Source organism: Centroberyx affinis, unplaced genomic scaffold (genome assembly GCF_046629955.1).
Source record: "Centroberyx affinis isolate AG114_WGS23_722 - 3 ecotype Tasmania unplaced genomic scaffold, CSIRO-AGI_Caff_v1 ptg002143l_1, whole genome shotgun sequence".
Taxonomy (NCBI): Eukaryota; Metazoa; Chordata; class Actinopteri; order Beryciformes; family Berycidae; genus Centroberyx; species Centroberyx affinis.
This window is the reverse complement of record NW_027280461.1, coordinates 1-13524: the sequence shown is the minus strand read 5'-3', so window position 1 is coordinate 13524 and position 13524 is coordinate 1. Positions and strand designations below refer to the sequence as shown.

At 42.4% G+C, this 13524-nt stretch overlaps 1 protein-coding gene across 1 annotated transcript; it reads left to right on the top strand.

The window, feature by feature from the left end:
- Positions 1 to 121: 121 nt before the first annotated feature.
- LOC139654701 (src substrate protein p85-like) lies at positions 122 to 12568 on the top strand. The gene is made up of 11 exons (XM_071531843.1): positions 122 to 249; positions 2084 to 2194; positions 2367 to 2440; positions 2579 to 2708; positions 4604 to 4714; positions 5367 to 5421; positions 6327 to 6437; positions 7561 to 7671; positions 8631 to 8741; positions 10330 to 10440; positions 12357 to 12568. Exons 2-11 carry the CDS (start codon positions 2111 to 2113, stop codon positions 12566 to 12568), a joined length of 1110 nt encoding a protein of 369 aa, XP_071387944.1. The 5' UTR covers positions 122 to 249; positions 2084 to 2110.
- Positions 12569 to 13524: the final 956 nt, after the last annotated feature.

Below are 13524 nucleotides of genomic sequence, written 5' to 3'. Positions count from 1 at the left end.
TTAATTTCCCCACTTTTTGATTCAACGTCCCCCCTAAGCTGACGTCACCACGCTGACGTCACCCTAAGCAGGAAATGGGATACTGGGAGAGCCGGAAGAGCAGCAGCAGGAGCTCAGTCCTTCCTAGTAACGTTACTGTTTCTCCATCAGATCTTGTCCTGTCAAGGGGTTTGGCATCCAGCAGGGGGATTTTTTATTTTTTTTTGATTGACTTCCCACTCTGGTTGGAGTTACCTTTTGTCGTGGACGGTGAGTATTTCGCGGTTCCTTTTGGCGTATAAAATGCTTACCTGTGCCTGTAGCAGCACACGAGCTCGCACTGAGTCAGTAAATCATTATTCCAGGCATGTTAGCTTAGCTAGTTAGCTAAAACTGGAACAGGAAATACCACAGCCAGCCGCCAGTATTCCCGATTTGGGAGCAAAATGAAACACCTTTCAGTCATTTAACGTTGTCTTTCCTATCTAATGTAGTACAAAAAAATCGAGGTATGAAACATAAACACGGCATACATCATATTTCCATTGCCTTTCTGTAAAAATCTAAAACACGATACGCAGTCAGTTGCAGTTTTCCATTGAAAACCACTGCAGTTGGCAGCACTCTTAAATGTCAGCTCACACGAACAACTAGATTTTCTAGCTGGGAGATGATAGTCCTGTAATGTGTGGTCTGGCCTACTTTAGCTTAAAGCAAACTAACCAACATTAGCTGCGTTATCCGAGCTAACTAGATAACAACGCGGAAATTTCACACTGGGATGGGAGCGGGATAAAGCTGCCAGCTGCTCCCTGTTGTCCAAATGTAAACCTTTTTATTCAGGTTTAATGTTTTCCCCACAGTCGGACCTAATTGTGGTTCTCCTCCCCCGGTCCTGGCCTGACAGGATTGATCCTTCGGGGGGGTGAATGTGATCAGCAGATGGGTGTGGTTCTCCTGTGTTAACACACTGAAAGTTGGAAGCTGGGACTTGCCAGGTTCCTTCCTCCACTTCAGACCTCTCTTCCTCCTTTTTTTTTTTGCTCCCATACTAGTGAATGGAGCCACGTCTCCTGCGGTCTCTAATTGGACACAGATGCTGATCGCCCAGATTGTGCTGAGTCAGGAATTAGGATTAGTACAGAAAGCTGTTATTGTTCCAGAAACGCCAAAAGCCCTGGAGGTCATCCAGAGTCAGCCAGTGGACCAAAGAGGCTATTCATCATGTGGCTCTTCCGCATCTCAGTTTCAAAGCAGGGCAGTGAGTCAGCTTGCCAGTGTCATTTTTTTTTTTTTTTAAATAATTGTAATAAAGCAATACTTGCTTGATTCCCAGTATCCCTGAACAGCATCAATGGGACAATATGCTTACGATACAACTCGACTCGATACACAACATGGGGTTCATGATTCTATACAACCACAATACCATGTCGTAAATAAAAGTTCAATGACAACACAGTATGACTGTGCAGAATTGTGTTTATTTCTGAGTCACAGATCTTTCTAACTTTCTGGCTTGCTAGAATGTAGGGCTGAACAATTAATTGAAATTTTATCGAAATCGCAATATGGCCTACTGCAATTTTCAAATCGCAGGAGGCGCAATATTTGTTAAAGGCAAATGTGTGTCAACATACCTTTTTAAATTAAATATTGTGGTGCTGCAGAGATGTCCTGGCCTACACATCATATTCTACAGACTTAAGAAAACATCTTTGTTTGGTACAGATCCCCGCAAAAATCACACCATAATCATTTTAATACGTTTTTCAATGAAAATGAGAATAATGATGTCAAAATGGTCATTCCCTCTAATATCGCAAATCATATCGCAATTGCAATATCAGTCAAAATAATCTCAATTAGATATGTAAACAATTAAATAATGTCATTAAAAAGTGCAAATAATATAATTTCGATGGAGAGCTCGTGAAGCTGTGATGGGCAAACCATCTCATTTGTGATTACAGAAGTCATTTTTCTGCCCCATGATACACGTATTGTCAAATTTGTATTGTCATAAATTGATTGAGCGAACAGCACCCTGAAGCTGGTGGGGATTCAGCGTTGTTTGTTTTTGTTTTTGTTTTCTGTGTTTCAGTGTGTGTGTGGCACAGGCTCGCTAAAGATGTGGAAGGCAGCAGCAGGACAGCCGGTCAAGATGACCATGGACGACGGAGGGGACGACTGGGAGACCGACCCCGACTTTGAGGTGGCTATGAAACTATTAGGAAGACCCCATCACTCCTCCTCCTCCTCCTCCACCCTCCATAACCCCATCCCTCTTCCTCCCTCTCCATGAAATCCTCAAATTTCTCTGTTCGTTCTTCATCCATCCACCATCTCTGATCATTCTGTGTTTTTTTTTTGGGGGGGTTTTCTAGAACGATGTGTCGGAGAAAGAGCAGCGCTGGGGGGCGAAGACGGTGGCCGGCTCAGGACATCAGGAGCACATAAAGTGAGGGACTATGGGATGGGTCGAATAGTGTTTTTTAGACATCGATTTTCACTACAATAAGCAGGGGTTTTCTTCTTTTTTTTTTTTCCATAATGTGATCTGTCATTCTGATCTAATGTGAACCCTCCTCTGGCCCAGTATCCACCAGCTGCGTGAGAACGTGTCGACGGAGCACACCTCCCTGAAGCAGAAGGAGATGGACAGCATGCCCAAGGCCTCGCATGGATATGGGGGCAAGTTTGGAGTGCAGCAGGACCGCATGGACAAGGTAAGAGAGACCTGGAGCCTTTTGCAGCTGTTGTGCTCACAGTTAAACTATGGGATGAACCTGGAACAGGCCGTTTGTTTGCTTTCGTATACATATTTTGTCAGTTTTAAAGAGCTATTTGTGTGTTCATGTGCTGGTGGGAAAGTCAGACATAAGGGACGTCCAAGTTGGCTGCGAAACAGCGTTGTGTTCATGTGCTGTTTTGTCAGAAAAACAAACCTGGAAGATAAACAATAAACAAACATGGACCTCCTTTAGCTTAACAAGCTAATCTGACAAATTGAATTCAAATGAATGTTAGGTTAGTTTGGCTAATAATAAACTTGCAATAAAGGTGCATGTGTATGTGTTTTCTTTCTGCTGACTGACACAAAACTTGAGTTTTTTGCCTTGTTGAGAAGGTCACCGTTGTGTCATAACTTGGAAACTCCGGTAGCAAAATTCCAATATTTTTCCAATATATCTGATAGCAGATGATGCACAATATGTCTCAGATTTATTACCACATTGCCTGCAGAAGTGGTGATAGAGCTGTGATAAGTAATAGAAAGTTTAGCATTAGGAGTGGGGTGAAGAGTGCAGTTGTTATGTGTCAAGTCCATGTGAAGCAGGAGAGGCAGCATCCCTACAAATGTCTGCGTTCACAGCATAAGCAAGTAATAGAAATTTCTCTTCAGCTTGTACATGGTCCAACTTTAACACTATAAATATTTAGCTATCAAAGAGAAACGAGACGTTCAAGGAACCGGTTTGCCAGCCAGCCTCAGCTGCGTCATGGCAGCATTTTCTCATCATAATAATTATGATATTCATGCCCAGCAGGGAGTTGTTTCATCGTAGCTCTCAGTCTTATCATCATCAGTTCAGTTTGAGGATATGTGATAGCCGTGTGGTCAGACATTTTATCTCTGGTTTCCGTGATGTTAGGCTGTGCTCCACATTGTTGTTACAGGATCTGTGGTGTGCATGACCGTTCATGACCAAGCAGCAGATCAGTCCGTACAACAATTTATGCTCTAATGTTACAAATTATTCTACTCTTTATTACATTTAAAATCCCCTGCCTCAGTCTGTGCCCAGAGGCAGTCAAGTGGTCAAATCCACTTCTTCTGCTCATCTGAGATCAAATCCCACCAGAACTTTCTCTCCTGTCTCCCCACTACTCTGTCTCCCTCTCTGCTTTCCAACTGTCTAAATACAATAAAACACACTGAATGTGAGTTCACCGCCCATTCTCCTTTTTTAAAGAAAAGGCCCCAGCTTGTATCCTTTGCACTACTTTTCCAGACACCAGGGCTAAAAAAAAAAGTCAGCTAGGTACATCCTGCTGGTTTACAGTACAAAAAAATACCTGTATTTCAAAGACAGCCCTGTTTGAAGAAGCTCTGTTTGAAAATCGTTGAAAAGCCAACATTTTCACAAATCTAAATTGTCCCAGAAAGTCCTTTCAACCTGTGCAGCAGTTTCTGTAATGTGCTTGTCAGTATGTGTGTGTGTGTGTGTGAACAGGGCGATTCACTAGTGGGCATTTCACACTCAATAATCTTTCCTGCCAAGCAGCTCTGTCCATCCACACCTCTCTCTCTCTCTCTCTCTCTCCCCCTCTCTCTCTCTCCCTCTCTGCCTCTCTGTGTTGTGCGGTCAGTCCAGCATGAATGTGATGACCAAGCACTGTTTACCCCACACTCTGTGGACCTGTGTGCAGCTGTGATGAGTCAGATGTCACCACTCCAAACCACTGGCTGTGTTTATAGTTGAACTGCTGCTCTCATATCTTTCTTTCCCCCTGGTTTTCCCCCTTCTTACCGTTTCCACCAGTAGGCCGTGTGTATTTTTCTGGCCCTCTCTCTCTAATCTCAGCCCCCTTGTCTCTGTGTGTGTGTGTGTGTCGACAGTCTGCTGTGGGTCACGACTACCAGAGCAAGCTGTCCAAGCACTGCTCCCAGACAGATACCTCCAAGGGCTTTGGGGGGAAGTTTGGAGTGCAGGCTGATCGCGTTGACCAGGTATTCCCCGCCGTTTAGACACATTTAAACACTTGAATGGATTACATGAATAACATTTCCTTGATTTTAAACAGCCTGATTTTTGATGATTTGGCTGTGTAAAATGTCAGTTATCCTCTTTAAGAAATGATACACACGATGGGGATGAGACTTTCTCCCAAAACTGAATCTGAACAAAACCATGAGAGAAATTTCTGGTAATAATAGTGTATGAACTGAAGTGTCATTAGCTTTTTTTGTCACTGTTATTCATTGGATGCATGCAGAGCAGTCCCACACAAACGGTAATGCATCTTGTAAATCAACAGTCCTAAAGAAGAATCGGTGTCACAAAACATTCTGCCTGAGTGTATGAAAGCATTCTGATTTAAAAGCAGGAGATATTCTGGTTACACTGGTTCTGCATTGGATCAATTAAGAAAAAGTGTCAGATTTTGTCTGTCAGTGTTGCATTGTATATTTCAAAATTGTCGGTCACTGAGAGGGACAGGAATTACAAAATTGAACTTTTCCGTGCTATTTTTGTTCTGTTGAGAGATTAAAAATTTTGAAATTGGAAAAAAAAAGACAGTTCTAACACACACACACACACACAGAGAGGGATCAGTCGTTGTAATAATCATGTGTCGCCTCTTCCTTTCTCTCATGCCAGTCTGCTGTTGGGTTTGAGTACGCTGGGAAGACTGAGAAACACGCTTCGCAGAAAGGTGATGTCGCAATGTGGTTCCTTTCCACTCCTCTGTTTCAGCCCCTTATCACCAGTAAATAGCCTGGTTGTCTTTTCCGCCTACAGTTCCAGACAGTAATGTGCATCCTAATCCAGGAAAGGAAATTCATCTTTTTTTTTTTTTTATTCACTGGACGCATCAGTTGGTAAAATCCCAAATTCACCATATTGTTTCACTGTTTTGAGTAGAGAAACTTGCCAGCCACAAACAACTTGTTCAGTATTTATCTGGGGGCCCGGCCGTACCAGGCGTGCTCCTGCTGTGCCGACCAGCAGCCGCTTGATCTCTGCTCTGCCAGGCTGCTACTGTAAAGCCAGAAAAAGCTAGCTGTTTTTTTTTGCTGTTTGCTTTTCGGTATATTATGATTTATATTGATGGGAAGAAGGGTGCTCCCAGTGCTGCGGGAGTCCACTCCAGCCTCTTAGCTCTCAGTGCTTATGAGCCGCCTTCCCATGACTCCATATTGTCACCATCCTTGTGTTTTGCGATCCTGCAGTCATCACAGAAGAGCAGAAAACTTGCCCAATTCCAATTCTGTTCTTAAATAGTGTAACTATTTAACAGTGGTGCAGATGCCTTTCTTTTCTACGCACCACCAGCAGGACAATGTGTCGTTTTTCCAAATTTATGCACTGATTAATCCTGAAAAGGAACTGGATTTAAAAACTACATGAAGTGAACTGATTGTGTGATTATGACAGCAGTGACTACGACTGATTATTTAGCTCTTTGCCCAAGTGTTTGATCCTCTCTTGGGTTTGCACTTGCTGGCTACTGCCAGAAAGTGTTGATGTGTGATTTGGAATTGGGCTGCTTCTTGACCATTGCTGCCACGCTGCTTGTCCCTGAACTTTGACCCTTCCCCCCCCTGCTTTGCTGTGTAGACTACTCCACTGGGTTTGGGGGGCAATACGGAGTGCAGGCAGATCGCGTGGACCAGAGTGCAGTGGGCTTCGATTACCAAGGCAAAACCGAGAAACACGAGTCCCAGAAAGGTTTGTCCAGTGTCCCTGCCATGCGCCATTCCCATGAACAGGAGACACACGGAGAAAACATGGCAGATGGACACACACTTAACACACACACACCCCAAAGCAATTCAAGTCTTCTGAAGCAGAGGTACTGTGCTACATCTCAGAAATACAATAATTAGAATGAGTTATTCACATTGGCAAAAACAAAAATCACATCACACACAGCAGCTGATAGAGCTAAAATTTCAATAAAGCCACTTTGCAGCCTTACAATGTGTCCTTGCTCCCTTTCCTTCACAGGTGATTGGCTTGGATATGGCAGCGCCTTCTAGTCTGTGGCTTAGGCATCACCCAGACAGTTTTTTGAGGGACTGTGATATTGTAATTTTGTACATTTTCTTCCTTTTAAAACATGCCCTTTGGTAAGACTTGAGGGAAAGTTAACCTCTGATGTGTTTGTCAGTTTATCAGTCTTCCAACTCACTTTATTGGTAATAAAAAATGAGAGAAATTACTTCTTAAAGAGTCAGGTGTTACAACTCGTAAATAATTTCAAAATGCTTTGTTGGCATGTGATATGGTTCTTAGTCTGTTTATGTGTTAAACATAGAGTTTACAGTTTGCCAGAAGGAAACTGAGCTTTGGCATATTATGAGTTCTATGGATAGGAAAAAGGCTGATCCCAGTACTGCGGGGGTCCACTCCAGCCTCTTAGCTCTCAGTGCTTATGAGCTGCCTTCCCATGACTCCATATTATTGTCACCATCCTTGTGCTGTGCTCATCTCCTCCAGAGTCTCCTACAGTCATCACAGAGGAGCAGAAAGCTTGCCCAATTCCAATTCTGTTCTTAAACAATTTAACAAATGGTGGTGCAGATGCCTTTCTTTTCTGCACCACCAGCAAGACAATGTACTGAAAAGAACTGAATTTACATTTAAAACATGAACTGAACTCATTGTGTAATTATGACAGCAGTGAATACGACTGATTGTCTAGCTCAGTGTTTGATCCTCTCTTGGGTTTGTACTGGCTACTGCCAGCAAGTGTTGATGTGTGATTTGGAATTGGGCTGCTTCTTGACCATTGCTGCTATGCTGCTTGTCCCTGAACTTTGACCCTTCCCCCCCCTGCTTTGCTGTGTAGACTACTCCACTGGGTTTGGGGGGCGCTACGGAGTGCAGACAGATCGCGTGGACCAGAGCGCAGTGGGCTTCGATTACCAAGGCAAAACCGAGAAACACGAGTCCCAGAAAGGTTTGTCCAGTGTCCCTGCCATGCGCCATTCCCAATAACAGGAGACACACGGAGAAAACATGGCAGATGGACACACACACACACACACACACACACACACACACACACACACACACACAAACATCAACAACTTGGCCTGACTCGGTGAGTGCAGCTCCTTGCAAGTCCAGACGAGTCACATTATTTGGCATTCTTCCCTCTTCCTTCATTCTTCAGCCTGTGCTGTTCGCCTGCTTTATGTAAGGCTGCATAAATGGCTTTATTTTAATTTTAGCTCTATCAGCTGCTGTGTGTGATGTGATTTTTTTCTTTTGCCACTGTGAATAACTCATTCTAATTATAGTATTTTTGAGATGTAGTACAGTACCTCTGCTTCAGAGGACTTGAATAACTTCGGGGCGTTCTTGGACTCGGGTGGCATTCCATTCCGAAATGTTGTTTCCTACAATGTGTCCTTGCTCCCTTTCCTTCCCAGGTGATTGGCATGGATATGCCAGAGCCTTCTAGTCTGTGGCTAAGGCATGACACAAACTGTGATATCTTAATTTTGTACATTTTCTTCCTTTTTAAAACATGCCCTTTGGTAAGACTTGAGGGAAAGTTAACCTCTGATGTGTTTGTCAGTCATCTGTCTTCCAACTCACTTTATCGGTAATTAAAAATGGGAGAAATTACTTCTTAAAGAGGCAGATGTCACAACTCGGAAATAAACTTTACAGTTTGCCAGAAGGAAACTGGTTAGCAAGCATGTGATAGACAGTAATGGGTCACAACACACATGCGTGCGATGCGTCTTTAAAAAATTGCTGTTATACCAAAGTGAAATATGATGTTATGTGGAGTGAATGAGGTTACACAGGAAGAAGACTGCTGGTGAAAGCTGTGTAGAGACTTTGCTCTTCCTCTTCCTGTCTTAACTCTGGCTCTTCTCCCTGCTCCTCTGCTCTGGCCGCCGGCAGATTATGCCAAGGGCTTCGGCGGCAAGTTTGGCGTGGAGACGGACAAGGTGGACAAGAGCGCCGTGGGCTTCGAGTACCAGGGCAAAACGGAGAGGCACGAGTCTCAGAAAGGTCGGTATCAATACTGTGACACACACACCAACCGTCTATAGATGCACATAAATTCATCAAAAAAGCAACTTACAGTGATATTTAAGGGATATTTCTGCTCCCTCTCTCCATTATTACAGTTTAATTAGAAGCAAATGAAACGAAATGTGACACAGCTGATTCTGCTGCTGCCAGTAGCTTCAGCATTGACTGAAAATATACTTGTCAGATTTGGTCATACTTTGAGAAAAATGAACCACCTTAAATTAAAAGGGAAACAGTCCCTAGTTTCTCACAATTAAGGTAGTTTCTCTGTAATAATTCATAGTTTAGTTTGTCCTATATTTTGTTTCTGTCTTTTAATATCAGGAATACACAAATGAGCGAGCTGCCATTTAAAATTGCCCCCAATTTTCAAATTCTCATTCTGGAGAAAATCCATATGGAATATTGGCAAATCAGACTATTCTTCAATTAACCATGTTATTTAGAGAGTTTAATATGGATCAGGGCAGAAATATTATTGTTTTGATATATGCCTATATTTTCTTGACGGTTATATACATATTTCCACATACTGACAAATATTATTGAGCATCTAGTCAATTACATGCATTACCAAAAGTGTTATGGTGATTAAATTTGTTTACACATGCAAAAAACATCAACTATCAAATTGTCATCACATTTTTAGATTGTTAAAGATTGTATTTTTTTGTGTATTTTTTTGAAGTCATGACAATAGTGTTTATTGGCAGATAGTCAGGCCAGTGATAATGTTTCTGGCCTATTAGCAGTAGGTTGATGTGGCCACACCCTCCTGTCTGTCTGCTGGGACTTGTCTCGCCTCTCAGTTTCCACATAGCTGCTGAGCGGCTCTGCCTGTAGCTTCTTGTCTAACCATCCAGTCCCAGCCAAGACACACTTTACTTCCTGGTTGGCCAGACTGCAGCATATGGATATGGGCTGAAGTGGGAGGGAGGGAGGGAGGGAGGGAGGGAAAGGTGACCTCAAGAATTCCCCACAATGCACCTGCTTGTGTTTGCTGCTTAGGTTTGCTCTTGTGGTGCGGGCTCTGATAGCTGGATCACATGCTCTGATAACAGCACCAGCCATTTTGACATGTCAGAACAGCTACATCAGCCTTAAAAATAGTACATCTGAATTTATTATTTTACTATAAACAGTCCCATCAGTGTTTGTGAGCATGAAAACTCAAACTAGATGACTAAGATTTTAAGCTGTGATGTTATAAAGATGTACAGCCTGAAACTGCTCCATTAACAGTAAATGGCAGATTAACACCATGAAATAATGCAATATTTGTCTAAAATCTTGCATCCTAATGAGCATTAAATATATAGTAGTGACATCAGTTCCAGACTACAAATCTCCAGGTGGAGCTGAACATTAGTTTGGCATCACATATTATGGCCTAGGATTGAAACCTAACACTTAGTGCTATTTAAATTGGGTGTAAATGATGAGATTAACTGGGAAGTATTGAGTATTTGTGTCAGTTTATTGATACACAGGACATTATTGCTTTTTCAAAAACTGTTTGGAATTGTTATGATTGTTTATGTGTGTGTCATGTGCGTTTGTGCAGACTATGTGAAGGGCTTCGGGGGAAAGTTTGGCGTGCAGACGGACCGGCAGGATAAGTCGGCGGTGGGATGGGACCACCAGGAGAAACTGCAGCTCCACGAGTCCCAGAAAGGTACAGTTTCTGATTCGGATCCTTTGGAGATGAGCTTTGTTATGGCCTTTGGGAGATGGAAATAGACATAATGTGGGCTGGACCCCTTGTAAACCACATAAACTTATTGTTATGGGATATCCACATAGGGAACATTGAATGGAACAGGAAAAACTGATGGAAGGAAGAAAGTAATAGTTTTCAGGTACACAGCAAAGCCATAGTTTTATGTCCAAGACTAAGGAGGTTATTTTCTATTCTGAAAATTCTCTGATTTGGCTTATAAAATATGGAAAGTGGCTGGTGAATTTTTGAGTCCACTTGAGCTGATAAATAAGGGAGTTGGTTCCCTCTTTTTTTTTTTCACAACAAATTCAATTCGGAAAATTTGAAAAACACGGTTCCCTCACATTTGCTTAGTTGAAAAATCTTATCTCAGCTGCCAACAATTTAGTTTTCCATGAGTTTTTTTTTTTTTTTTACACTTGCAAAGACTAGGAGTAGATAGCCAAGCATGTGTTTCTCTTGTTTAAATAGTTGCTCATCAAACCATCCTGTCTGACTTTTGCTTGCACATGTAGCACTTTGAACTGGGAGCATAACCACCAAACCTCAGCCTTCACAAGTCGTCTGCTTAGAGTTTTGTGATGTGTACTCACTGTAAAACTCTCCTTCCTCTTCACTCCTACTCTCTGCTCTGATGTGGTCTCGTTGCGGCTTTGGTTGCGGTCTTTGAAGGTCGACAACTTCCTCAATCTGCGGAAAACATGTCTGCCACAGGCTCGGATAGAGGAAGTTAGAGCGCAGCTTAGATTTACATTTACATGTCAGGCATTTAGCTGATGCTCTTATATAGAGCAACTTACAATACATTCAACTGCAGAATCAGCCTGAATACCAAGTTTTCCAGCTTCACAAGCGCCCAATATTGAGGAGTGCAAGGGTCAAAACAACAGCACCCAGACAATAAATGTGACAAATATAACTTTCTCCCTAGAGGGCTTGGAAAAGAAATGAGCCAGGAAGGCCGGCAGGCAGACTTTTTATTTTTTATTTTTGCAAGAGCAGGTGCAAGCAGGGGAGAGGACAGACAGAACAAGATTCTAGTTTCTAGTTGAGCTTTTACTTTATGCTGTAAAATGGGGTGGGAAGCTCAGTCTGACCAAACAGGAGCCAGGAAGACCGGATGAGGAAGTGAGGATTTTTTTCGATATCAATATATATCATGATATGACTTATTTACGCAAAATCATGTTCATTGCAATGAAATGCATGGTATTGTTAAATGTGATATAAAAACCCCTTGAAATTTTATTATTTCAGATAATCCTTAAAATGTTTGAGTTTTAATGTAAAGTAAAATGTGCTTGTTATCATCAAAGAGAATTGTGTATCACCATATCAACATATCTTCATATAATCAAGAAATGATTCCACTGAAAGAGCCTGGACCTGGACTGTGGTCTGGATGAGCACTTGACCTTTTCATTGTGTTTCAAAAATAAGAAAGAAGCAATATCATGTTGACAACAAAGTAGAAGATCTTCCAGGTTGTGCCTTTTGAGACCATAACATGTTATGATGGCTTAGTGCTGAAACGCGTTCAATTCTCAGCTTGCTGCTGTGCGTACAATAAACTTTTGTAAATTTATGTGGTTGTGCGGACATCCCTCCTTTTTTTTGAATCTATACATGCACAAGAGTCTGCATCCTAAAGACAACAAGAAGAGTTTGGAGTTGAGCGAGCTATTTCTTCCTTTGTACCATAACATGTTCCTTCACACAGCTCACTCTTACAGATTATCTTACAGAGGATTCCCGGGTGTGTCGCTGTCCCTACATGTCTGTTTATCTGTCTATATATGTGTGTGTAATGTCAATTGGTGTTTGTCTGTCCATATATATGTGTGTGTGTGTGTGTGTGTGTTATGTTTCAGACTATAAGCGTGGGTTTGGAGGGCAGTATGGGGTAGAGGTGGAGAAGCAGGACCAGTGTGCGCTGGGCTATGAGCACAAGGAGAACCTGGCCAAGCACGAGTCTCAGAAAGGCACAGATACTCCCTCCTCCCCTGGCAACCCCCCGAACCCCCCAACCCCTCAACCCCTCAACCCCCACCCCTCTCATGTGGAGAAACCCTCCCCACCCTGACCCAACCCGTTCTGGAAAGACCTCCCCCCCCCCGCTCCTCCCAAAACTCCCCTTTCCAGAACAGATACTACCTCCTCTTACCCTGATACTCCTTCCTTCACACCCTCCTCCTCCTCCTCTTCAGTAACAGCTGTTCCCGCTTAAGAGTCGGACACGCCCCTCTCTGTGCCCCCCCCCCATCCTGCTTCTGCTGCACACCCTCCCACCACTGCAGCACCGACTGGTTAGAGACATCAACAACATAGTTACTCCCCCCAAAAAAAGAAAAGGAATCAAGTCTTTTTCTTGTGTATCACTTTTGTGGTGCCGTCATGCCTCTCTTTGGTGAATCAAAAAGTCCTGGAAAATTCCACTTTTGTCATATCAGTGGAATATTTGTATTTCTTGTGAATGTTTTTATTGTTTATCAGATAGGAATGTCAGGTCTGTGCTGCTGAGGTGTGGTAAATTTGAAATTCCCCAACTCCTTGGCCATTTTCTAATGCTATTTATATGATTTTATACCAGCACTCATCTGGAATGTAACAGTTTTCCCCCTAACCATGTCCCGCTCCAACAGCCATCATTTTGGGCCAGGCGATGTAAAGTAGCCTAGTGTACAGTAGTAAAGGGCTGCAAGTAATGATTATTTTCATTATTGGTTAATCTATCAATTATTTTGTAGATTAATTGTTCAATCATTTAGTCTAAAGTGATTCTTAAAATTCCTTACGTAGTCTGACCAGCAGCCAAAAATCTCTGCATATTAATTTTTAAAATGATGTGAAGTGGAGAAAAGCAGCAAATCTTAGCATTTGTGAAGCTCTAAGCAGCAAATATTTGGTATTTACATTTGATAAATGACAAACGATTAATCGATTATCAAAATTATAATTGCTTAATTTTCTGTCGATCTACTAATCTATTAATCGACTAATCATTTCAGCACTAGTATAGTAATAGCTTAGGATAGTGTA